General features: G+C 44.2%; 1 protein-coding gene across 1 annotated transcript; it reads right to left on the minus strand.

Moving 5' to 3' along the window:
• Window positions 1-1,631: 1,631 nt before the first annotated feature.
• On the minus strand, window positions 1,632-27,029 carry APMAP (adipocyte plasma membrane associated protein). Its single transcript, XM_069954228.1, has 9 exons — window positions 26,871-27,029; window positions 24,736-24,852; window positions 14,148-14,263; window positions 13,578-13,670; window positions 10,753-10,869; window positions 10,506-10,680; window positions 7,085-7,219; window positions 5,891-6,083; window positions 1,632-4,386 (listed from the first exon to the last, which is right to left on the minus strand). Exons 1-9 carry the CDS (start codon window positions 26,966-26,968, stop codon window positions 4,177-4,179), a joined length of 1,254 nt encoding a protein of 417 aa, XP_069810329.1. The 5' UTR covers window positions 26,969-27,029; the 3' UTR covers window positions 1,632-4,176.
• Window positions 27,030-27,608: the final 579 nt, after the last annotated feature.

Raw genomic sequence — 27,608 nt, forward strand, 5'->3', positions numbered from 1 at the left:
CAGCAGGACTTGGAGAGACCCAGTGTGATCATTAACATTTGTCTGCTTTCTACATCTGTTCATATATTGTGTGTGGTTGAAGGTCAACTCCATTTACCTCAGTAGAGCTCAGCTTATAGTCGACTGAGTTATTTCTCTGTTCCCCCCCATTCACATGAACATTCAGCATGATCTTGTGTTCTCTATGGGGGAAAGGTAAGCCACAGCCAGGCAGATGGTGCTGATCTCTCCGAGAACAAAAGGGTTGGCGATTAAAATTCCATAACAGCCGACTCTTATCTCAGACATTATCTGCCAGTGGAGTCTTAAGCCCCTATTCCACGGGTCGTTTAAAGGAGCAATATCGTTCGTATTCGGCCGATATCGGCCGCTACGAACGATATTCGTCCCGTGGAATAGAGTGCAACGATCAGCCGACATCGTTCATGTCGGCTGATCGTTGCAGTCTCTTGTTTTTCAACATGTTGAAAAACAAGCGACTGATATAGCAGCGATCTGCTGCCGTCGCTCCGTTGAATAGGAGCATCGGCAGCAGACGCTGCTGTATCCTATGGGCTGCCCGGACGATCAGCCCCCCGCCGCCCCTCCCGCACTCACCCGCTCGCTGCAGCCGCGCTGAATAGCGGCGGCAGCGAGTGGGGAACGAGGAGCAAACGAGCGCTAATAGCGCTCGTTTGCTCCTCCAAACGACTCGTGGAATAGGGGCATTAGGAAAGCCCCATACACTTTATATTAACGGCCAATTCAGTCACAACCAGCAAAGTGGCCAACTTAAGTATAAAGTGTATGTGGACCTTTAGAAATTGTACAATCACAGCTCAGTTTTAAAATATTAATGAGCTGGGGTAAAATGAGAGCTGAGCTGTGATAAACAAAAAACACAGGCTGTATCTATGTTTTCCTGGACGCCCTAGGGCTGCATCCAACTTCAACTAAACAATTAGATTCTAGCATGCTCAAATTGCGCTCACCTCTACTCTCCATTGTATTCTGTTGCACTGAAGATCACAGATGTGGAATGTAACGCAGTCAGGACTGCAACAGTATGACTGCTTATAGTACCTGCCATGTATATGTAGTCACCACCCGATGATATAGGGGGGAGCCAGTAATAGAATTCTATTATTCACAGACATTAATAGGCTCTGTCCACTGACATTTTATAAAAGTCATAAATACAACATCTACTTTAAGGGATTACACATGAATAGAAGTATAAGGCTACTTTCTATCAAAACCAGTGTGATGGTTGGTGACCGGTATGGCACTGTACTTTAAAGAACCTGACCATATTTTAATGATACATCTACTTTACGTTAATACTCAACACCCTGAATTGATAAGGAAGTACAATGAGCTAAACTTAACAGGGAACCTGTCATTACTTTCATGTTGCCTGAACGAGCCATCAGGATGGTCACCAACTACTACTCCCGAAGCTGCCAGCCTTGACTGATAGACCTCTTCTTATACCCAAACAAGGAGAGGCCCATCAATCAAGGCCAGAAGGGCGGGAAGAAGCCATCAGGGCTTTGACTTGTGATTTGGAAAGCAAGAAAGCAATGACAGGTTTGAATTCAATGGATTTAAAGACAAATCTATCCATTAGACGCAAGAAAAAGAACAAGTAATAAAAAAAGAACATTTTATTAGATTAACAATGTACAGATGCAGCTGTAATAGCCAAGATGACATCAGTGCACTTTTTCCCAAGTATTTTAATTGGAAAGAAAATATCAAATCCATTAATGACCAAACATTTTGGGTGAGTAGAGAAGGGGTACGTAATGGTAAAATAACAGTCTTGTGTAGGAATGCATGGCTACATTGAGTATGGGGCAATAGGGTGAAAACCATGAGGCTAAACAAAGGGCCCTCTATGTCTAAATGCCCCTTGGTCTTTGCCAACTCCTCATCGTATTTTAGATAAAAGATGGAAACTATTTAAGCAAAAAGACATTAAGGAGATCTCACCATAATAAAATGTAAAGAATTGTCTCAAGTCAACCCTGTGTATAAGGAAGCCACCCTCCCTGCTGACAAGATTATTCCTGCAGCTAGAGGGAGAAGTGTATCGCATGAGCCTATTCACAGAAATAAGTGACCACCATGTGATACATGGCCGGGCAGAGTGGGAGTTGCTCTCTCTTAGTGCCTTTCCATCCTGCCCAACTAGGGGGGGGGGGGGGTCCTAATTGGAAGACAACCATTCAATGACATATCATCCGGACGGTCTAGGAACTTGGGGGGGGTCCTAATTGGAAGACAACCATTCAATGACATATCATCCAGATGGTCTAGGAGCTTGGGGGGAGGGTCCTAATTGGAAGACAACCATTCAATGACATATCATCCGGACGGTCTAGGAGCTTGCATCTGCCACCGATTTCAAGAAAAAAGAGGTGACTATATACCCATTGAAATATATGTAGGAGTTCCAAAGATGTACTCACTCTCTCGCTTACCTCACAGCCTATGCACCCCATCGATGTCCCAAAACAGGAGAAGGCTTTTCACTTCTCACTTGAATGGACAATGTCACAAACTTTGACACAAATATTTAAATCAGTTAGGGTCAGGGTGTTCTGACTCATACCAGGCACTATAGAGCAAGCTGGGAGAAGGGCTTGGCTGAGCACTTCACTCCTTGGCTTTCTATAAACTATGTCTCACTGCAGGAGATATCCCCTGCAATGAGATGGAAAATATAGCGAGCCAGGGGGTGAAGAGCTCAGAAGAGCGCTTTTCCTGGTCCCATCTGTCAAATCAGTGAGCATCTGAACACTTAGACCCAGAGCGGTCAAGTTTCTTAAAGTGACATGGACACTAACTAGAACAAGAAGCTGTATAAATTTCTCTACCTATGGGAGTTAAATCCATATAAATGAAATGAATATATTCTATGGAGTCTATGGACAAGCTGAAGTATGTGTCTCATTCATGCAAGGCAGGTTTGATCCAGCAAGTAGCAATCGCCCACTTGTGCTCCTACAACCCTAGAAATATACAGTATGCCCTCAGTAACACCACGCAGTGTGGACTTAATTCTTCAATGCAATTTGTCTTTAATAGTGTCTGTCCCTGAAAATCTAGTTTGTGCTATTATGTCTGGTACTTGTTATAAAAGAAAGTTTGAATGGCTTTGTGCCCTTTTGTACTTTTTGCAGACCAGCGTAGGTTATTATTTTAGAGGTACAGGACAGCAATAAACAAATGGATGCAAAAGTAGCCTTTAAGCTTGTGCTGAATATTACCTTTCTGCTACCTGTAGAACAGAGGACTCGAGACAGGGTCACTGTTTTCCTATTGAAAATATACAGCCATGCTACTGCACTCCCCTTCCCCCACATTACAGACGCACACATCAGACCACCCACTGTTAGGGAATGGGTTGGGACTGCTGCATGAGTTAGTGCAATATAATGTAGAATGTATTCTTAGTAGTAGCTTTCTGCGTGCACAAACCATAGAGATTCATGCAATTCCCCATGCATATAAGGTAGTAGTTATAAATGAATGTTTCCTCGAACGGAAAAAAAAAAAATCATGCCTTAGATGCCTGCAATTTTTTGAGGCTAAAAAAAAAGAAAAAAAAAATATATATATATGTCATTACAAATGTATAAGTACTATATAAAAAAAAAAAAAAAAAAAAAAAAAAATTACCACTTCTAGGCTTGTGTTTAGAATATTCATATTTTGGGGTTATACTGGCCAGGACATGAGCTCAGTAGATTATTCACAATAAGGAAACCCTGAAACCTGTATTATTATTATTATTGGAGCCCATTCGGGGTGAATGTACTGGATCACTTTTAAAAGAAACACAATGCACAGGGTCATTTTTGTCACAAATACACAAACAACCTGACCTCTGCTACAAGCATAGCTATACTATTGGGATGTATACCTGGCCATACTTTATACATTCTTTACAGAGTAAGGCAAGGCAAGATGGTCATTACAAGGGATCCAAAACTGATGAGAAAACTAAAAATCTATTGTCAGGTTCTTCTGCAAACCAAAGACTTAACATGTTACCCTGCTATCATCCAAAACATAATCACAAAATTAGAGGGTGTCTCTATGATCCAGAGCAAAGGCATGGTGACAGCAGTATCCGGGTCCTGGAGGATCTTTTCAGTGTTCATCCTTCAGTTACACATAAAGGAAACTTCAGACCTCTTTAAGGTTCAATTTACAGATAAATGGGGACCGGAAAGATCCCAAGTATAAGTATCCATCGTGCTCATGAGCTTCGCTTATGTAGGGAGCCACCTCTCCATTAGGGTCATGGAAACTTCTCTTGTATGATCCCTTCTCTCCTAACTCTAAGACCAGGCTGTACCTAGGGACAAACTTCATCACCGTGTCGTGGCTGAAGAACTACAGAATAGAGCGGAGAAAAAAAAAACGTAGGTGATCAACAAAGTTTTATTATTTGTTAAGTAAATCCAGATACTGACATTTTTTTGATGATCGTATTTTATCCTGTGAACAAGGAATATAGTTGTGATATAGAAAAATAATCTATGTGAAGAAGGTGAGTAAATGTGCTATTAGAGGGGGTTTCCCATGACAGGCACTCAATAGGTAATATGTATTTAGTCAGTGGGGGTCTGACTGCGTTAAACCACCACCAATCATGAAAACTGGGGACTGTGTATAGAGCAGCGGTCAGACATGTGCACTGCTGCTCCTTTCAAATCTGGCCAGGCAAGGTGAGTGGGTTATAGTGAAAGTGCTCAGACCCCACCAAGGAGACTTCTATCACCTCTCCTGCAGATAGGGTATGTGTCTTAAATAGAAAGCTACTCTGGAGAAGCTGTAAGCTTCTGGCCTCCACCTCATCTGAAGAGAACAAACAATTCTTTGGTAGCGTCTTGCAGTGTTTTGAGAGTGCAGGCATACATTGGCAGAGGGGTACTCCTATCTGAAGACATTATTCATTAAGCCACATGAGGTCAAAAGTATCCTCATAATAAATGCGTGGGTTTTTACCAATATTGCAGTTTCTACTAACTTTCTCTGAATATATGGGTACACTACACATGGTGCCCTCATAGCAGAGACAAACAGTGCTAAATCCAAATGCACCGCCACAGCACTCAGCAGAGATCTGCTGCACACTCAGTTTAACCCTAGGAGGGGTGTCTGCTGGTTGGCTATCCTACGGTACCCCCCGCCTTGCTATGATCCGCATGACTTTGCCCATAGACAAATAAGGAGAGACCTGTCACAGGTTCCCTCCAATGTGATATAACCTATAAATTATAACATCAGTTCAGTACGTGCAAAACAATTAGGTCAGTTCCATGTGGGATGAAACTTCAGTGGATTAGAGTAACAGGCAAGAGTAAGAGACCTTACTAACCTTACCCATACTATGCGCTTCTTTTCTGCAGATTTTTTTTCCACTACAGGAAAACTGATGTGGATTTGGGTTGCGATCTCAAGCGATAAGCATTGTAAAGCCTGTGCTGCAGGTACAGTGGCTTAAAGTGTACCTGCGATGAAGTACGCTGACCCAGCCCGGCGTGAAATGCATCTGGCGGCAGAAAGTTCAGGTATCCATGGATATGACCACGCCGGGTTGGTACGGTGTGTGAGACCCACATTCTGATCCAAAAGAGCAAAGAATTGATCCGGCATGGTCATATACATGGATTCCCAAACTTCCATTGGCCGAATAGATTTCACGCAGCATCAGGTCAGCGTACATCATGACAGGTGCGTTTTAAGGATCGATATTACTGCCGAGCAGTTTGTATCTGATCACAGCAAAATCTGCACCGAATTAATAGGTTCTCAATCTACTAACCAAAAATGTGGTGGTTAATCGCTCTATCCCTATATACAGTATATCCGCTATATACATACAGTACCGTACCTTAAAGATGATTTTCTTAAACCATGGTTTGTCAGCTAAGAAATCCATCATGGAAAACCCAGGGTTAAGTCTCACAGCAGACATGGCCAGCCAGTATCCCCCTGAACTACTAAGACGGATATTGTCAGGAAATCCAGGCAGGTTGTCCACAAACATGTCTACTCCGCCTTTTGTGAGGCCGGACACATAATATCTAGAAAATATGACAAGAATGAACATTAGAAAAGTAAGAAGAAACATAATGACATTTGGAGAATCTTAAAGAAAGATAAATCTGATCCATCATGAACTTGATGCTTTTGAGCTTAAAGGGGTAATCTGGTGGGAAATAAAATGTTTTTTGATCAACTGGTATGAGAAAGTTATACAGATTTGTAAATTATTTCGGTTTAAAAATCTCAAGTCTTCCAATACGTATCAGCTGCTGTATGTACTGCAGGAAGTGGTGTATTTTTTCCAGTATGACACAGAGCTCTCTGTTGCCACTTCTGTCCAGAGCAGGAGAGGTTTTCTATGCGGATTTGTTACTGCTCTGGACAGTTCCTGACAAGTACTGAGGTAGCAGCAGAGAGCACTGTGTCTGACTGGAAAGAATAACACTTCCTGCATGACATACAGCAGTTGATAAATACTGGAAGACTGGAGATTTTTCTTTTTAAGAGAGGTAAATTACATCGCTCTGTCACCTTCTGGCGCCAGTGGATTTGAAGAAAAATTTTATTTAGTTAGTTTAATTTAAAAAAAAAAAAAAAGGGGGGGGGGGGGGGGTAAAAATTCTGCCAAAAACAGTGCCAAGCCAGTTCTAAGGTTCTGTGTGGTATTACAACTGGCCCTCACTCACTTCTGCATTGTTATAGAAGGAAGAGTCTATAAGGGAGATTTCTCAAACATGGTGTAAAGTGAAGCTGGCTCAGTTGCCCCTAGCAACCAATCAGATTCCACTTTTCATTCCTCACAGACTCTTTGGAAAATGAAAGGTGGAATCTGATTGGTTGCTAGGGGCAACTGAGCCAGTCTCACTTTACACCATGTTTGATAAATCTCCCCGTATGTTTTTTCTAATCCTGGATTAGAGCCTTTCTCCCATGTTCCACGTTAGTTGTATAAATAATGCTCTATGTTCTCTTGTGGGAAGTTGTAAGCACAGGGTGATGTAGGAGCGGCCGCAGTAACCTCCCCACCGCCATCACTTACCTCCTCACACGTGCCATTGTGGTTTCTGCCACCAGCACAAAATCTTCAGCAGGAGAGAGCTGCACGCCATTGGGAAACCGTAATCCTCCCATCAATACCTTCACCTCCTTTGTCAGTGTGTCATACTCCAGCAAACTAGAAGGGAACATAATTGGGGGATTAGGGTAATCCCACGACTGTCATGTAGATGAATGGACAGGGCTTCAGCAGTGTCAGTAAATACCCTTCCTAACAGTTTTGCTTATTGTCAACACAAGTGATCAAAGTCTTTTCATTGCGTTTCAAGTAACTCCTCACATACTGTAAATACAAGTCGCCACATGCCGGACCTTAGATCTGCAAAGGACAAAGGCTTATGACACTGCTATATACAATCTGTATCTGTTCCTTCATGCCTCTCTGCTTTCTCAGATCCCCCAGCAATACTATTGCTGATACTATGTTAGACCTTGTAACGAGTATAGAGCCCTTTAAATGGTGACATCGATACAGTTAACCCCTTAAAGGAGAAGTCAGGCGAAATTTTTTATTAAAGTATTATTTTATTTTATTTTTTAATTTTTTATTTTACCAAGACACAGAGCAGTGTACAGCAAAGGCCCACAACGGCCGACATTTTACAACTTATAAAGAACAGCAATGAACAGTCAAGCCGTCTACCTTATACACAGGACAAGTTCATTGAGGACCGCGTGACTGTGCGGCAGATGGGGCCCACCGACCCCGCTCAAATCTTGTTTTTACCAATATATAGAGGTAGAAAGCAGTAGTTAGACCCTAGAATGGGACATAAAGAAGAAAACAGAACAACAAGAGGGGAGGGAGGAAGGACAGGGAAAGGTAGGGGGACATCGTCCAGGCCTCCTGCACCACCATGCCATGGGGGGACTAAAGAGAGTGTTCAGTGAACGGCCCTCAGGAGATTTCTGTATTCGTCTGTTTCTTGGAAGCTCGTCCATGGGAGCCAGGTGGCATAGAATTTCTTATTTTTGGATTGTATGCCGGAGGTGAGATCCTCCATATGCATCAGATCATTGATTTTGGAGAGCCATAAGGATAGTGCCGGAGGCTCTTGTTTCTTCCAGCAGAACGGAATGCAGGCTTGTGCTGCCATCACCAAGAAACTAAGAAGGGAGTGTTTGTATACCCTCTGAGACATTTCACAGTGATGGAGAAGGAACAGAGCGGGACCCATGGGTATCGAGAGGCCTGTGACTAGTGTGATAACCTGTTGGATTTTGGACCAGAAGTGGGTGAGGCGGGAGCACTCCCAGAACATGTGCAGAAACGTTCCCTCCTGGTTCCCACACCTCCAACAGGTGGGATCAACCTGGGGAATCAGGGCGTGTAATTTGGTTGGTACTCTGTACCACCGTGCGAGTATTTTGTAGCCTGCTTCTTGGAATTTGGAGCTGATGGACGGCCCGAGTGCTAGGCGGTAAATCCTAACTCTCTGTTCCTCTGTCAGGATTAGTCCTAAGTCGGTCTCCCACTTAAGCATGAAAGTAGGTGGCGGTTCTTACGGGGTGGTCAATTGCATGTGGTAAGTCAGCGATAAAGTATGACGTATAGGTTCCGTGTCCGAACATAGCTGTTCGAATGTCGTGAGTGTGTGCTGGAAGGAATGTGGAGCGGGTAAGGAAGTGAGAAAGTGTCGGAGTTGGGCTACTCTCCATGGACCCAATGGGCTGGGCTCAGTAAAGTCAGACAGCGCTATCGTTGTTAACCAGGCTTTATCTTGAAGAAAGTGTTGTGCTCTGAATTTCCCGTGGGAAATCCATTGTCTAAAAATTTTGTCTGTCACGCTGGGCGTGAATTCTGGGTGACCCAGAATATTAAAGTATTGTATTGCTCCCCCAGAAGTTATACAAATCTCCAATATACACTTAGTACCGGAAATGCTTATAAAGTGCTTTTTTCCCCCTGCACTTACTACTGCATCAAGTCTTCACTTCCTGGATAACATGGTGATGTCACGACCCGACTCCCAGAGCTGTGCGGGCTGTGGCTGCTGGAGAGGATGATGGCAGGGGGACACTGAGGGACACAGGGCACTGGAGGGACACTGAGCATCCCTCTGCCATCATCCTCTCCAGCAGCCACAGCCCACACAGCTCTGGGAGTCGGGTCGTGACATCACCATGTTATCCAGGAAGTGAAGCCTTGATGCAGTAGTAAGTGTAGGGGGAAAAAAAAGCACTTTGTGCATTTTCCATAATAAGTGTATATTGGTGATTTATATAACTTTTGGGTGGGGGGGGGGCAATACAATACTTTAATAAAAATTTTCGCCAGACTTCTCCTTTAAAGAAGAAAACTACCACTAGGTGCCTGACTTTCAGTGGTGCTGAAAGTAATAGCTGCTTTGTCAATTGCTATGTAATGGTATCTGACAGGCAAAGAGGCGGCTTACGGGCCTCCTTGTCTGTCAATCACTCCGCAGAGCAGGCTGACAGGACAAAGAGCCGTGACTAGTCACAGCAAAGATGACTAGTTCACGGCTCTCGCCCACCAGATTAAGATAAATTTTACCGCACACAAATCCCACAGAGCCCAGATCCGCCAATACCATCAGAGAGCCTGCTGCGAGGTGCGTGCAGCTGTTCTGGGAGCCCAATCAGCACATTTAAGAGATTTTAGTCTGTTCTTTTAAATGGTTAGAAAGGCAATATTAAGCCAGAAGCAGCCGTGGGCCTCCTCCCCTCTCAACCTTCATGCCCTTTACCGAGTGATAGGGCTCAGCTTACAGAGACGTGTCAACATTTTTAATCAGTCAGAGTATATGGCTCAGTTGCCCCTCTAGTGATTAGTGGGGGTCTGAACAACCAGATCACAAACGGTCAATTCCTTTGACATGTCTTTAGGACATGTAAAAAGTTTTTGTTAAAACAAGGCAAAATCCATTTGAAGAAGAGATCCTTAAGGGTTATTCATTTTAGACAGTCACGATTTGTTCAGAACAAGAGATATTCATTGTAGCTGTTCATGAAGATGTGATGGCACCTGCACAGGAACTGTCAGTGTGCATCATATTGCAACAACCAGCATCGGACATAACTCCAATTCATGGTGAGGACAGGACGCAGTGGTGCAGGGTTCTGTACAGACTTTTTTTGCAGTTGTAGATTGGTAATATTTCGGGTACATACAACTTTTGATTACCCTTAAGATTAGGCAAAGAGGAAAAAAAACCATCCCACTGACTAAAGGCCCTAATACATGGAACGATTATCGGCCGTATTCGGCTGATAATTGTCCTGTGTAATAGAAGGCAACGATCAGCCGACATGAACAATGTCGGCTGATCTCTGCTGTCGTTTGTCTTTCAACATGTTCAATATTGCTATTTCTGACCCACTAGTAAGGTTTTTAGTACCCCCTGCATTTGTGTTACAGATCTACAGATAAATGCACAACTTACCGTCCATCATCTGTGGCCTCCATGACTAGATAAGGGTAATCCCGTCTCTGCCATTTACTGCTGGAATCGGTGAAGTAGATCTTTCTGCCATCACTGGTCACTGCCAGATCATTGACAAAAGACATTTTCTTCCCCTGAACTGGAATCTGGGAAGACACAAGCTGTTGCGCCGCACCTACACAAGAATTAACATGGTTAGAATAACTTATTGCCACCATAGACTCCCACATCCTGCAGCCTCACTAACCTGTCACTGGATTCACTTCAAAGATTCCTTGGTAAGCATCTGCTACAAAAAGTGTCCCATTGGGGCCAACGCGGAGTCCAAGGGGTCTTCCACAGTTTGGTTCATTGTCTCGGGTTCCTTTTCACAGAAGTGTAAATGCAAATAAGCCAAAGCAAGTACCGAATACTGTACATAAATTGTATAAACTGAAGACGGTCACCGTAGTTTCAAACAACTTCCCTCAACATGATAGCCTATGTGAGCTGTAATATATTAATCACTTTGCTTAAAGCATAACCATCATGATTTTTTTTTTTTTTTTTTTTAAGCGATCAACAAAGGTTGTGATCATAAGCAGTTGTGCAATTTACTTGACTACTTAACTATTTGTCATGTTGTGATAACTTGGGACTCTCTCTTTAAATTTCAGTGACATTTTTTGGCTTCTATTTTTTACGAACGATGGTGTCAATTCCTTTGCTTGTATAAAAACTGATAGTCCAGTACCCACATGCACCTGAGGAAGAGGCAAGTCTGGCCTGGAAACATGTTGTACCTTTTTTTATGTATTTTATTGTGATGGTTAAAGATGAGCAAATCAGATTCATTTTGCTTTGTACGAAGCAAAACTGATCTGAGCGCATAACCCTCATTCTGCCGACTCCGTGCAGAGGGTTATTCTGCCGACTCTGTGTATCCATGTCTTCCAGGCAGTCTCTGGACTGATATTCTCCCTCTGCATAGAGCCTGAGTATGAAGCAAAACAAATCTGATTCGCTCATCTCTAGTGTTGGTATTAAATTTTAAATTCCATATTGTCTTTTTCTTGTGGCATATGACCTGCGCCTATTCACCTGTGTTTTGGATCGAGTGGATTGGAGGTGTGGTTGCTGTTTCCCCGTTGTGGGTTCACAGGAGGGCTGCGGTCCCATAGTCCAGCACATGCTGTAGTGAGACTTGTGCCTTGGATCTGCAGAACTCCACCAGGTGAGGGAGTCCACATTCACTTTGTTTGCATTTTTTTTATTTGATACCTCTACACCATGCAGCACTGTCTTTGCTTTTTCTTATAGTATATTAACTGAGGACAATTGACTTGGGCCAATTATATTATTAACTTTTTCTGATTATATTATCAGCTATGCACCTTACCAGGAGACAATGCTTTTTGTTATGCAACAGTTCCGTCAGTATATTGTCACTGGGTGGTTATAGAGGTTTTGGTGCTGTGTGACAGGAGAGCTGACCATACAGTGCAAGCACCCTCAGGATTCTCTGCTACTGAATGTGGAGATGCAGCAGCTTTACATATGCACAGTGAATGGAGACACCTAAGATCTAGTGGCCATATTAATAACGTTGATTTAAACATAGAAAACTAAAAAACATATTGCAAAACTGCTTGCAATCACAATCCCTGTTGATTTCTTAAAAACTAAAATTGCAACAGTGCCTCTTTATCGCCTTTGCTATTTGTAAATTACAAAACTGTAAATGCTAGTGTATGGTTTTCATTTTTTACTCCTGAACCCCCCAATAAAGAACACTGAGATCAGTCACAGGTTTACGTGTCAACCAATATTAGTTACTTCAAGGATTACAGGAACATAAGAATAAATACACATTTCCTGAAGTATATTGATGGGATCAGTTCACAAACAAAAAAGTAATTTACCGAGATTAAAGGGGTTATCCAGTGCTACAAAAACATGGCTACTTTTCCCCCTCTCTCTTATCCAGATTGGGTGGGGTTTCAAACTCAGTTCTATTGAAGTAAATGGAGCTTAATTGCAAACCACACCTGACCTGGAGACAAGAGAGGGGGAAAAGTGTCCATGTTTTTGTAGCGCTGGATAACCCCTTTCAGTATTTTTGCACAATGATCCTCTGCTGCCAGTCACCGATCACACATTCACCCCGGAAGTACCTGACAGCGCAGCACAATACCCTCAGGTAGTGGCTTGTTCAGACCTGTCTGTAGTACACGCTAGGAGCAGAAAACACATCCTATCCACTAACTATTCCTTCTTTACCACAGAGAATGCATAGAAAGACAATTATATAAAATACGCACATAAAATTCTTCTTCCAAAAACATACAAAGTTACAGAGCTGACAGCGACAAAAAGGGGCAAGAGTGTCTAAACACAGATGCAGGCCCCAAAGGTGGGTCATGGCTTTGGATCTGTCCCTGAAGAAGATAACTCCTTAGGGAACATATAGGATCTGAAGATCCTGTAAGTGTGAATGCACCCTATGTACTCTACACATAAAAGCTCCTTGTGTTATGCTAAAAAAAATCTTCATACGTGACCTGCTAAGGGCACATGAGGACAGCAAAAGAAATAGTATAATAAACTTGATGAAGTTGACTCTGATGCTATGAGAGGCCCCCAGTGATAGAAGAGGAGACTGAGATCGAGGATATATTGTTATTTTGTTATTAGGGGAACTAACAGCGCGGCTATGCATATATCCTTGCTGCTAGTTTACCATTAGTTTCCCTTTAAGACAAAGTAGCTTCTCACGTATAGGGGTGGTGTCAGTCAGTCCTGGTGGCTCCATATCTCCTACATAGATAAGGTGTCAGGGTATGTTTACACTGAGCAAAAGCGGCGGAATCCCCCATGCCTCAGTCTCTCACAGTGTCTCTATGGAAGGGCTCATGGGCCTCTGCTCTCCACTCAAAGAATTGACAAGTCAGGCGCCTGAGCCCTTCCATAGATACACTGAGAAACTGAGGCAGGCAGGATTCCGCTGCTTTTGCTCAGTGTGAATATACCCTTGTAGAGAACGTAACATACTGTGATGTAAAAAATACTCTGTAGCCAGATCCTATTTCTTACCACAAGGTGGTTTTCCAAGCCTTGCTATGGTGTGGATTTTTCCATCTTCAATCTTCAGAATCTGCCCATCATTAGTGCCAGTAAACAAGACATCTAAAGAAATACATAAGAATGCATAGGTTATACACTGTATGGTCTATACCAGTGCTTCTCAAACTTTTTCTACTAGAGCCTCACCCAACAGACCAAGGCAATGCCTGGGCCTCACCAGACTGACCAAGAGGGTGCCTGGGCCTCACTATCGGTAGTAAAAGTCCATTTAAAAGCTGAAAATATTGCTAGGGCTACCTTTTACTCGTCTCCCAAGCTCTATATGCTAATAAATTAAGTACAAAATAAAATAATAATGTTGCTAAAATGGAGATTTTTGCAAACAGCAAAAGGACTGTGCAGATCATAGTTACTTTGTGAAAACTGGTTCCACAGCTGGGCCTCCAACAACTAGGGGGCGCCTCACTGGTAAGGCCCGCCTCACAGTTTGAGAAGCACTGGTCTATACACATGCAAGAGTCTCCAAGCCCCCATTTACCTTCTACACACAGAATACAGATAAAAATAATAATATCCTACCTCCAATGTTGGCCACTGACTCAGGGCCCTGTAGTTCGCCTTCATACAATCGCTCAGCCTTTCTCAGTTTCACATTTGGCTCCAGAACCCCTGTCATCAGAGGTGGAGTTGGGAAGCTAAAATATAGAAAGACATATTGAGTACAGTAATAATACAGGATAATTTTTTACTCACCGTAAATTTTCTTTCCTGTAGTCCGAAGCAGCAGCACAAATGGGGAAGATCCTATCTTCCTGCAATGGTAGGACAGATGGTACTAATAAAAGATTGATTAGCCTCCGGCCCCTACCATTCCCTACGTTACAAGGGTGCTACTGCCTGTATGGGACGGTTTCTTTCTGAAGGTAGGCCTCTCATCCAGACCGGGCCCTCTTACCCCCCTCTTTGATAATCCCCAGTTCCCCATTGGCTCGGGGGCTTCTATTCTCTTAGATCTCCCAATACAGGTTAAACCTCGCCTCCACCAGGTCCTCTCAGGTATCCAAGTACGCCCTCTCCAGGTTGACCCCCGGCCTCCACCGGGCGCATGGCTCCTCCGAGCTCGCTTGGTACATTTTGTCAATTCACTCTCTCCCAAATCTCAGATCCATAGAGACCTCTCGCCCTTTGAATTACTCTGTACACAATCCTCCCCTCCTTCCCACACAGTTTCCTTAGTCTACGGTTTGCTTAGAGGTCATGCGGAGGAGACGGATGCCAGGCTCAGTTATATCTCGCACTGGGAGAGAGACCTCAATAGAACTCTATCGGAGGAGGAGCTCTCCAAAATTTTCTTGCTCACTCATAAAGCCTCATTGTCGAGCAAGATCCAAGAAAGAAACTATAAGATCCTGAGCAGATGGTACAGGTGCCCGGATAGGATTCATGCTATGTTCCCCTCTGCCCCCTCCACTTGTTGGAGATGTGGTGGGGCCACTGGCTCTTATCTCCACATTTGGTGGGATTGCCCCATGCTTGCTCCCTTCTGGGCATCTGTCTTCCGCTTGTACAATAAGGTGAGCTCTTCCTCCGTCCCTCCAAGCCCTGAGGTAGCGCTCCTTTCCTTACTACCTGGCCCCTCGCACCTCTCCAAGAAGGGTCTTCTCCGGCACTTTTTGGGGGCTGCTAGATCGGTCATTCCACGTCTTTGGAAACAATCTAGACCACCCACTAAAATGGAATTTGTGGAGGCCTTGAACAGGGTCAGGAGAATGGAGGAAATGGTGGCCGACGACACGGATAAACAGGACGCATTCAAAGGTACGTGGTTGATCTGGGACATGTTTCGAGATACGGACGCTTTTCAGACATGGCTCCGTTGATAGATTTGTGGACCCTCGGGATATATGCCCTGGAGGCACTTCCTAGGTGGTCAACCCCTGTGTTATTTTGCGCTTCCCTCCCCTTCCTGCTCCTCCCCAACTTTCCCTTCTTTTCCTTTCTCTTAGCCCTCTCTCTCTTCCCCCCCCCTTTTTTCTTTTTCTTTTGTTTGTTTGTTCTTTGTCTTAGATCATTTACTGATTATTGTTGGCATTCGATTCCAGATGCTATTGTCACTTGTTGACTGTTATTTTTATGATGCAGTACCATTTCAGTGACTGGGGGCTCACCCGATTGGTCCAACTTCCATCATGGACTGCTTTTCATTGTTCTCCAGACTTTTATCATCTACTTGGGATGGACTTGGGGGTTCCTCCCCCCACCGCATCATTTGCTTCTTTGACTCTTCATCCCCATGTTACACTCTGTTCTTTTGGCTCCCTGTCGCCTGATCTATGTGTCATTATATTGTTTTTGGCAAAATGTACCACATCTGGTTTTCATATGATAATGACAATAAAAGATTTAACCATAAAAGATTGATTAGGAGCCCTATAAGAAGGCCATACAGACCCCTCCTCCTTGTGTCAATTCTAACGACAAAAAAAAATAAAAAAAAAAAAAAATAAAATTCATAGTAAAATCTTAGTTAATAAGGCATTAAAACAATCAAGGTATGCTGCATAAATAGTTTGTTTAAATCAGGGCGGGAAGTCTGTGCTGCTGCTTCGGACTACAGGAAAGAAAATTTACGGTGAGTAAAAAATTATCCTTTCCCTTTACGTCCTCAGCAGCAGCACAAATGGGGATATAGCAAGCTATGAAAACAGACTAGGGAGGGCCATTACATTACAGAAGACAGAATGGCTGAGCCAAAAACTGGTTGACTCGTGAATATCTAGTCTATAGTGCTTGACAAAGGTAATGACGGACGACCATGAAGCAGTCCTGCATATTTGTTCCAAGGGTACAGATCTTTTTTCAGCCCATGTGGATGATATTGCCCTCGTTGAATATGCCTTGATTGCACCAGGTACCTGTAATCCAGCTTCTTGGTAGCATATGGAGATGACTTCCCTTATCCATCTGGACAGAGAAGCTTTGGATGACTTGCATCCTTTGTTTTTCCCTGCAAAGGATAAAAACAAGTGGTTAGATTTCCTGAAGGAGTTTGCCCGTTCAATATACATGTTCCAAGCCCTTCCCACATCTAAGGGATGAAGCTCCTTCTCTCCCGTGTTGGCAGGAGTAATGGATTGTAACAATGGAGATGTGGAAGAGACTTTCACCCACCAGGCTTCAAACATCTTCTTTACCTTCAGGTAGGTTCTGTAGGCAGTTGTGGCTCTGGACTACAGAAGAGTGGTCACCACTTTGACAGCATATCAATTCCCACCTTGTTGACGGCAGTCAAGCTTCGGACAAGCCTGCCCTCTTGAGTTATTAACTGAGGGTATACAGAAGCCTCCAGATTATTCCTATGGAATTAGCGCCATGCTTTTAGATAATAAGAGGCCATCATGAAACCAGAGACTTGCTACTTGCAAGATTTTTAGACTCTGCCCACACCTGGCAGGGACGCTGGAAATAATCTCTGCTACTCTGTGTCAGTAGCTGGGGAGACTGGGAGAGTTCCCAGAAGATTGTTAGGCAGGGGGCTCACCATTGTGAACCATGCCCTCTTGGGTCAATAGGGGCAAATGAGGCGGACCAAGGCCCAACCTTGTCTCAGATTCTGCAAGACTCTGGGCTTTTTAGGAGTGAGGAAAAAAGGTTTTCCAATTTGAACCTTCAATAGGAATAGGTCTATTCTCCATGCGATTTACCAGAAAGCTTCTGGTCCAGAGACCGTTCTTCAGACAGGATTACATCGCAGCATAGATTGCCAGCAGACAAAATGCCCCTGCCTCCAGTAGTAATGCTACTGATTTAGTGCCCCTAAAAAGATCGATATGCGCCATCCTAGATGCGGTTTTGATCTTATAGTGATAGCTTACCATAGATTGATGTGCTGGAGTGGACTAGTATTCCCTTCATATGTTGGATGCCAGCAACATCTCTAATGGGGATTAAGGCTCCTTTGCTCGTTGCTCCTGCATACAAGCGCCCCACTGTGTGCTTGATACATCAATGGTTTTCTCTACCCACTTCATTGGGAGACTGTTGCCATTGAGCAGGGAAAGCTATCCTTGTCTCTGGGTGTTATTTCCAGTGTAGACATAAGACCCAAGGGTATCAGATGAAGTGACAGCAACTGGGGAGTGCCGAGAACCCAGACTTGTGTCAACTTCTGTAATCTCTCTGGAGGAAGAAAGTCACAGACTGGGGATCTATTCTCCTCCCTAGGAATTGTCCCATGCCAGAAACAATGATGAGCTTCAATTTTCTCAGACAGTCAAAGTACAATAGACATCACCTTGGTGACTGTAGATGGAGTCAAGATGATTCCAGACAGAAGGGCTGTAATTTGAAAAGAATTCCAATTGCCTTGTACAAAGGGTCTTGATGTAAAGGAATATGCAGCTTTTGTCTGTAGACAGGTACATGTGGGTATACATGGCCAGATAACGTCCTTCTAGGAGGGACCTACAGATCATAGATCCCACATACAGCACCTTCCCCAGAGGAGGCTGCATACAGGTATACACGGTCAGATAACATCCCTCTAGGAGGGACTCACAGATCATAGATCCTACATACAGCACCTTCCTCAGAGGAGGCCGTATACAGGTATACACGGTCAGATAACATCCCTCTAGGAGGGACTCACAGATCATAGATCCTACATACAGCACCTTCCTCAGAGGAGGCCGTATACAGGTATACACGGTCAGATAACATCGCTCTAGGAGGGACCCACCGATCAAAATTCAATATGGTAGCCTTTCCTATTATATAACACTGGTACAGACCTCTCTCATTATGGAAATAAATTATCAGAAAAGACGTAGTCACAAGTTCTTGTTCCCATCCCCAAGGCCTCCGAGACATCTGGTCCTTCTTGTGCAGGATTCTTTCCTTTACCTTCCGTACTAGAATTCCTACGGAATGGGGAACAAAAGTAGAAGTTCCTTCTCTTCTTATTAGACTGGGGCAGATAATGGACCTGATCATAAGAAAAAAATAACTTTCATGAGAATGTCCAATACAGATCCAACTCTCTTTATATTGGAGTGAACATCTGCCCCCTTACAACGAAGGACCAGTCTCCAAACTGTGGGGATCGGGCAGCCAAGTATACTGCTCAGCTATAGTAATATAGACATTTTATTCATTAATTATTATTATTATTATTATTATTATTATTATTATTATTTTCTGAACAAGGTCTTTGTGCGTCTGAAGGAGCCATGACCTCGGACTCCATCCAGTTCAGCCTGTAGATTATCATTCAGATGTAAAATCTTAAGCAGTCATTGTCTCTGAGAAAAAGTTGCAATCTACAAATGAATTCCCTGCCACCTGAAAGTGGAATCTTGCAGGATCTGTACGCCTCCAGAAGTTCTGTTACCAGAATCCTGCTACATCCAAGGATGGAAGTTGTGCCAGAATGACCGGCCGACTAACAGACTAGTGCAGAGTGCCTGGAATCAGACACACAGGTGCACTGAATATGCAACCAGCAATCCTAAGGCGGTGTTCACACATAGCAGCTTCATAGCTTTACTGCATCCTTCAGTACACAGAAGCTCCATAGGGTCACTGCATCATCTGATATCAGTATTACAGAGTGTAACTAGACAGCAGGTGTACACAGTATTACAGAGTAATTAGACTGCAGGTATACACAGTACACATCCAGCATCTCTAAGCATGTAGCTTCATAGGTCACTGCATTATCTGATAACAGTACTAATCAGATAGTACACAGATGTACATGTCTACAATCCTAAGGCCATGTTCACACACAGTAGCTTTACTGCATTCTTAAATAGCAGCACTGGAGCAGCGCAAAAAAACTCCATAGAATCACTGCATCATCTGATGGCGGTATTATGGAAAGTAATCAGATAGCAGGTGTATCCAGTACACATCCACCAGCTCTAAGCATGTGCTCACACACATAGCTCCATACGGTCACTATATAATCTGATAGCAGTATTAGGGAAGTAATTAGATAGATGTATCCAGTACACAACTAGCAACTCTAAGGCTGTGTTCACACACAGCAGCTTCACAGGGCACTGCATCATCTGATAGCAGTATAGTGAAAGAAATCAGACAGCAGGTGTTACACAGTACACTACAATTCTAAGGCAATGTTCACACACAGTGGCTTTATAACTTCACTGCATTCTTAAATTGCAGCACACAGAAGGTCCACATGATAACCATCATCTGATAGCAGTATTAGCGAAGGTAATTAACCAGCAGGTGTACATAGTACACAACTAAATTCTAAGGCAGTGTTCACACACAGTAGCTTCACTGCATTCTTAAATGTTAGCACACAGAAGGTCCACATGATCACTGTATCATCTGATAGCAGTATAGTGAAAGTAAATAGACAGCAGGTGTATAGTATACAACTAACAATTCTAAGGCCGTGTTCACACACAGTAGCTTCACTGCATTCTTAAATGGCAGCACTGGAGTAGCACACAGACGCTCCATAGGGTGACTGCGTCATCTGTTAGCAGTATTAGTGAAAGTTATTAGACAGGAGGTGTATCTACCACTACACAATAACTAAGGCTGTGTTCATACACAGTTTTATAGCTTCATTGTATCATCTGATAGAAATACTGGAAAAGTAATCAGACCGCAGGTATACACATTACACAACTACAATTCTAAGGCTGTGTTCACACACACAATTTCACTGCATCATCTGGTAGCAGTACTATAGAAAGTAATTAGTCAGCAGGTGTTCACAATGCACAAATAGCAGCTCTAGGGTTGTGTGCACACACAAACACACAGTTTTATAGCTTCACCACATCATCCGATGGCAGTACTATAGAAAGTAATGAGGCAACAGGTGTACACAATTAGCAGCTCTAGGGCTGTGTTCACATACAGTTTCAGAGCTTTACTGCATCATCTGGTAGCAGTACTATAGAAAGTAATCAGGCTGCAGGTGTGCACACTGCACAACTAGCAGCTCTAGGGTTGTGTGCACACACACAGTTTTATAGCTTCACTGCATCATCTGATGGCAGTACTATAGAAAGTAATGAGGCAACAGGTGTACACAATTAGCAGCTCTAGGGCTGTGTTCACACACATACACAGTTTCATAGCTTCATTGTAGCAGTACTGGAGAAAATAATGAGACAGCAGGTGTACTAAATACCCAACTAGCAGCTTTAAAGCTGTGTTCATGTATACACACTATAGTTACATAGGTCACTCATATAGTGAAGCAGTCTAACAGGACTTGCACAACCAATGTAAAAAAAAAAATGAAAGACATTGAAACGAAACAAAAGCATCATACAACATATATATCAAATAATCCTCCTGACACACATGCCAGGCTTCCAGCTCAAAAGAAAAAGCAGCATATCTTACCTTGCTGAAGTATCAAGAAAATTAGCAGCCGCCCAGGTGAGGACACAGGTCTGGCAGCACCATGATACTTACTGCAGCAGCCGCCCAGGTAAGGACACAGGTCTGGCAGCACCATGATACTTACTGCAGCAGCTTCCTGGCTTCCCTCACACAGCGGCTTCATACAGCAGAGAAGCTGAGCGATAACTCTACTAAAAAGTAAATAATCTCCTCTCTGATACAGCAGAGCAGGAAAAACAAAATTTTTATAAATTTCCCCTCTCCACACGACCATGTGGAAAGGAAGAATCTTTGGAAAGGAAAGTCAGACACAAACATAGGCCTGAGCCTGCTTCCCTCTCCTACCACCTGTCCCACAGGAGGACAGAAAAAAACACAAGGAGGAGGGGTCTGTATGGCCTTCTTATAGGGCTCCTAATCAATCTTTTATTAGTACCATCTGTCCTACCATTGCAGGAAGATAGGATCTTCCCCATTTGTGCTGCTGCTGAGGACGTAAAGGGAAATCTGCTAACAGTAAGAAAACACCAATTTAATACCTGTCCAGTGCTGTAAGTAGTCAAGTGGGCGGACCAACTTTCTGGTCATCTGTGTATAAGTGTGCATATAGACATAGCTGCATTACCTAGTTGACTACTTAAAGGGAACCTGTCAGCTGGGATGATGGCATCGAGCCCGCCCGACCTCCCGGTGGAGCCCTGGATACTTATCCTTTCCTGCAAGTCCCGCTCCTGGACCCAGTCCCGGGATGGAGATCTCGCTGTCAGAAGCAGTGCGCGCGCTCAGCAGAGAGGAGTCCGATGCCCATAGAAAATGTGTTCCAGTCATTCTCTATGGGCATCAGACTCATCTCAGGTAATTAGCATACAGCGCGCGCTTACCTTCCGGCGCCGAAATGTTAGTCCGGGGACCGGGTCCAAGAGCGTGACTTGCAGGAAAGGGAAGGTATCCGGGGCTCCACCGGGGGGTTGGGCGGGCTCGGTGCTGCCCTCCCGGGTGACAGGTCCTCTTTAAAGTGGTTGGCCACTTTACAGTAAAAACGTTCAATATACAGTATTAGTAAGTGTACTCACTGCACTCACTGACAGCAGCTTCCTGTGTACCTCATAGAGCTAAAATCAGACTCCCCTCCTCCAGGCTGTGCTGTCCTGCTCTGTGGTGAGTCTGTCCACAAGATGGCTGACATGGAGGAGCATGTGACCATGCCCCCCCCCCCCCAGTTTCCACCAGCTGTGAGGCAGGAGAGATTTCTTCCTTGCTCTGTACACAGCGCCTGTCAGCTGAGGATAGCTGCTTGAAAAAGGCGCCGAGATCGGGTCCAGCGCCGCTGCAGCCTGCTTACACCGGGGGTAAGTGATCTGTGTATATGAATGATTACACAGGGAGGGGGGCCGGGGGGATCACAATGATAACACAGGGAGGGGGGCCGGGGGGATCACAATGATTACTCAGGGAGGGGGGCCGGTCACTGTGAGGGGTCCCTGCAGGGTGCTGTTGTGTGACATCCGACATCACTCTGCAGGACCTCCCCCCCCCCTCCGTGTCAGCGATGCCGCCCGCCGTATCCCTTCCCCTCCTGGGACTCAGGTCGGCATCGCTGACACGGGGGGGGGGGGGGGGGGAGGGGTGTCCTGCAGAGTGATGTCGGATGGCACCCCGCAGGGACCCCTCACAATGACGTGCTGACGCCGACCCTGCAGATGTAACTGGTGTGTGTGGAGAGGCAGAACACTAAACCCTGATTGGCTACACGCTACCAAGCCAGTCAGGGTTCAGTGCTCTGCCGCTAATAAGACAGAGAGCCACACGCCGGCCGGGTATGGTGACGTCACCGAACCGGAAGAAGAGGATCCACGAGTCGTAATCTGGAAGATCACGTGGCCGGACCGCAGATCTCCTTGGGGGAGCAATAAAGGACAGGTAAGTATATTAGGAAAGGGTTAACCTTGGTTAACCCTTTCCATTACCAATTTATCAATTTTCCCTGGAATACCCCTTTAATACTGTACACTGAGCAATTTTACTATAAAGTGGCCAACCCCTTTAAGTGACTACTTTGCCCAGAACGAGCAGAGATTTACATGAATAAATGACAATTTATCCTGGAATTTATCCATAAAACTATAGTCAATCTTACAAAATTTACTATATTCATTTATTCTGATCTCAAACAAATACCATTAAGAATCTGGTACAATTTTCTGAATAAAACCGTGGATTCTGTCTGTATTTAAGAACACTATATAGATTGTTCTCTAAGGACAAGTCTCTTAATGGTTAACTATACCAACATGAAGCCCTTGGGGTGTTCTTGTCCACCACTCCTTTTTGAAGATCCATATAACCAGTTTATTGCGGAGGAAAACCTGTGTGCCTCCCCAGGAACGAGTCCAGCAAGTCAGTGAATATTACCAAACAACTATGGATTCAACTAAACAAGGACATTTCATAAAATTGGCTCTCTTGCAATGTATACATCAGTCTGGAGAGAAGCTATATACTGCACTGTACTCTAAGGGGTTGTTTACACAGACATATTTATCGGGCAGATCATTGAAGCCAAAGCCAGGAACAGACTATAAACAGAGAACAGGTCATAAAGGAGATATTGTCCTCATTCCTGGCTTTGGCTTCAATAATCTGTCAGATATAGTAACTCTGTCTGTGTAAATACACCACAAGGCAGGATGACAGTGCTGATGGTGTGACCTCGGCATCATCCAGATGAGCCATGTGTAGACGTCAGAAAATCTCCCCTAACCTTAAGGGCCCTATTACACCAACAGATATCTGACAGATTTTTGCAGCCAAATCCATTCTTGGGTTTGGCAGTAAAAATCTGTCAGATATCTGTTGGTGTAATAGGTCCCCAAGTCAATATTTGCCCTCTAATGAGTTTACCGAGAGTAAAGATTGGATAAAGCTTCCCGAGCTCCAAGTCTTTATCTAAAAGATTATAAAATGTTACCTTATTGTGCTTCATTGTGACCAAGAGATTAAAGGGGTTATCCAGTGCTACAAAAACACTTTTCCCCCTCTCTTATCTCCAGCTTTCGTGTGGTTTCAAACTCAGTTCCATTGAAGTAAAGGGAACTTAATTGCAAACCACACCTGAACTGGAGACAAGAGAGGGGGAAAAAGTGGCCATGTTTTTGTAGCGCTGGATAACCCCTTTAAGGTTGGCCATACACATAGAATAGGCCAAGAGCCATCTATCTGCATTAACCAATACACATACACACTTGGCTCACTTGGGTGCACATGTGTTCTCAATGTGAAAAAGGATAAAAATTTTCAATCCTTCTCTCCACTAAAATCATATCTTTCATATCTTGGAGAATTTTCTTGAAGTGGTTATCCAGGATTAGAAAAACAGAGCTGGGCCAATTATCACCCGAAGGAGCATGTCTAGCAACACTCCTTGCCAATAACCGACCTGTGTAAAAGTCCCATTATTGTACCAGTCCGTCCCAGCAATTGGTGGGGATCTGAATGCCTGGACTTGTTGGTTGGACCAAGCAAAACTTTTGACCTATCTCTATGGAAGATCAAATGTTTTTGGAAGTGACAAAACCTATTTAAAAAGTGTCTGTCTACATGTGACTGTGATGGCTCCCAAACCTTATTCTATCAATAGGGTCCCCCCTGCTGAGGGGGCATGAACAGACATCTACATAACATCTGTCATCATCTGGTATCACGTCTTTTGACCTTCTGAAGTTGTTGACAATTTTTTTTTTTTACCACAATGGTTATAAAACTGGATGTAACATACCTCAGAGACTGCGGCTCTATTGGGCTCTCGAGAAGACATAGCGCTGCCAGAGATGGTATCAGAAGTGACAGCGCCAGGCACGTGAAGGTGGCACGGAAGACTTTCCCACTATACGTACTGCGGAGACCAGAGACTTTAGGTTAATGTACTGAATACAAGTTAATGGGAATACAAGCACAGGTATACAGACACTACTGTATACTAACTCCATAGCTGAAAAGCATATACTATAGTAATAGGATTGGTGTAGGTGAAGAAATACAGGTCACACTCAGCCTCTGATTCATACGTTACTGGAAACAAGGAAATGATGGGGCAGTAAAGTTTGTACTATGTAGAATTGTCCTCTCCTCTATTTATTGCAAAACTGTACCTGCATAAGTTATAGCTCCAGCATTGCTAACTTTAGATTACAACATTGTTACACCACAGCAGTGTGATGAAACTCCCAGCATTACCAGTTACCCTGTACTATACGCCCTAAGGCAACTCTAATATAACACTAAGCATAAAAAATACACATAAAACACACATAACCCTGTTTCATACTGCAATAAATCACCAGCCTCTATGGGAGAAAGTAAGGGAATAAGGTCATGTGCATGAAGCCTAAAAGGTGAACATCAATATAAGTGCTCCAATAAGTTAACATCTATGTACAGCACTAGGCTATCCTCATCAGTCCCATAGTCATACACACACAACCTACATACATACAGCATGCAGCCATGTGATCATACCATACATACACACAACCTACCTACATACATATAGTATGCAGCCATGTAATCACACCATACACACACAGACCTGCCACCTTACAGTATGCAGCCATGTGATCACACCACACATACACAGATCTCCTCCATACAGCCATGTGATCACACCATACATACACATACACAGATCTCCTCCATACAGCATGCAGCCATGTGATCACACCATACATACACAGATCTCCTCCATACAGTATGCAGCCATGTGATCATACCATACATACACAGATCTCCTCCTTACAGTATGCAGCCATGTGATCATACCATACATACACAGATCTCCTCCATACAGTATGCAGCCATGTGATCACACCATACATACACAGATCTCCTCCATACAGCCATGTGATCACACCATACATACACAGATCTCCTCTTTACAGCATGCAGCCATGTGATCACACCATACATACACAGATCTCCTCCATACAGCCATGTGATCACACCATACATACAAACAATACAGATCTCCTCCATACAGCCATGTGATCACACCATACATACACAGATCTCCTCCTTACAGTATGCAGCCATGTGATCACACCATACATACACACACACACACACAGATCTCCTCCTTACAGTATGAAGCCGAAGTAAACAGAATCCCAGTATTTCTGCATTCTTGATCACTGGCCTCCTTACTCTTCCATACAGATCACAGATGGATCGGGTCTGTGCCCCTGGGACTGATGTGGATCACCTTATAATCTCAGGACTGTGGTAGTGATCACAGATGGATCGGGTCTGTGCCCATAGGACTGATGTGGATCACCTTATAATCTCAGGACTGTGGTAGTGATCACAGATGGATCGGGTCTGTGCCCCTGGGACTGATCTGGATCACCTTATAATCTCAGGACTGTGGTAGTGATGCTATTACAACACGATGGACCCTGACGGTCACACAGTCCATGTTTGGCTAGCTCTGTGCGGCAATTTGGCAGCCAGGAATCCCCAGGTCTCACCATGTCCATTGAGTCACAGTAAATAGTATCTGGTTTCAACCTAAAAGAGGTCACAGCCCCAACCCTAGAGGTCCTACTTATCCATGTGGGTCCCCCATCAGGTGATGTCACTTACAATGTGAGCCCATACACTGACACTGGGTGCAATGCAGCAGGAGCGCTGCAATCTGGCCAGCATCCCTGCACAGCCCCAGCAACAGACAGCACAGACCTTAGGCTAAGTGGGTTCCGAGACTACAACTCCCAGCATGCCCAGAAGGCCTTGGCCTGTATAGGCATGCTGGGAGTTGTAGTTTTTTTTTACCAGCTGCAGAGCGCCAGGTTGGGGAGCACAGTTGTAGCTGGGAATATAACCTGCCCGCCCCCTCTACCTGCAGGACCTCATGCCCACCTGGAGCCCTGCGTCTCCTGCACCAGGGTCTCGTCGGTAATAACCTGCGGTCGGATAGGCCTCCTCTGCCGCAGCCCGTCTCCCTCCTCCATGGTCATCAGTTACCCGTACACAGCGCCGTCCACACCAAGGGCACCGGGCGCAGTCACATAGTGTAAGGGGACGTCGTCCCGCATCAGCCAATGAGCGTCCACCTGTCAACCCCGCCATCCAATAGGAGACGACTTCAATGTAAGCGCAGCCTGACCAATAGGAGGGCGCGAGCCGTGGTGGTGTCCGTGACCCCTCGTTGACCTGACGCTTGTACGGCGTGTGGAACGCTTGTTTGGGAGCATGCTGGGAATTGTAGTTCTACAGGGATAACCATGATTAGGGTATAATGGTGTGCACATATATATATATACATGCACAAAATTTTGTATATATATATATATATATATATGTACAGTATATACATTACTGTCACACTGCCCTCAGAGTAGTAGTAATATCCCCTCAGATAGTGGGGGTCATGACGCCCCTGTTAGTTTAGTGATGGCAGCAAGGACCAGTGTGTGAACAGCTACTGACACTGAGGATAACGCTTTTGCGTATTTTTGTTCTGTTTATTCGCTGTATTTGACAAACCTTTTAGTTTTCGCCAAAATTAGAATAATTGAAAGAAAAAAAAAAAGCGGGATCACATGTAGCAGAGATGCTGCGAATTGTATACGGATTCACCCTATTGACTTACAGGGC

The sequence above is a fragment of the Dendropsophus ebraccatus genome, chromosome 15 (assembly GCF_027789765.1).
Source record: "Dendropsophus ebraccatus isolate aDenEbr1 chromosome 15, aDenEbr1.pat, whole genome shotgun sequence".
Lineage (NCBI taxonomy): Eukaryota > Metazoa > Chordata > Amphibia > Anura > Hylidae > Dendropsophus > Dendropsophus ebraccatus.

Bases quoted from the DNA above. Each gene is read 5' to 3' on its own strand.
- APMAP (XM_069954228.1), bottom strand. From the start codon at position 26,968: ATGACCATGGAGGAGGGAGACGGGCTGCGGCAGAGGAGGCCTATCCGA. The intron at 24,853-26,870 runs GTGGGCATGAGG...TGGTCTCCGCAG, and splicing joins CAGGAGACGCAGGGCTCCAG to TACGTATAGTGGGAAAGTCT. The intron at 14,264-24,735 runs GTATGTTACATC...TCTATATTTTAG, and splicing joins ATAGAGCCGCAGTCTCTGAG to CTTCCCAACTCCACCTCTGA.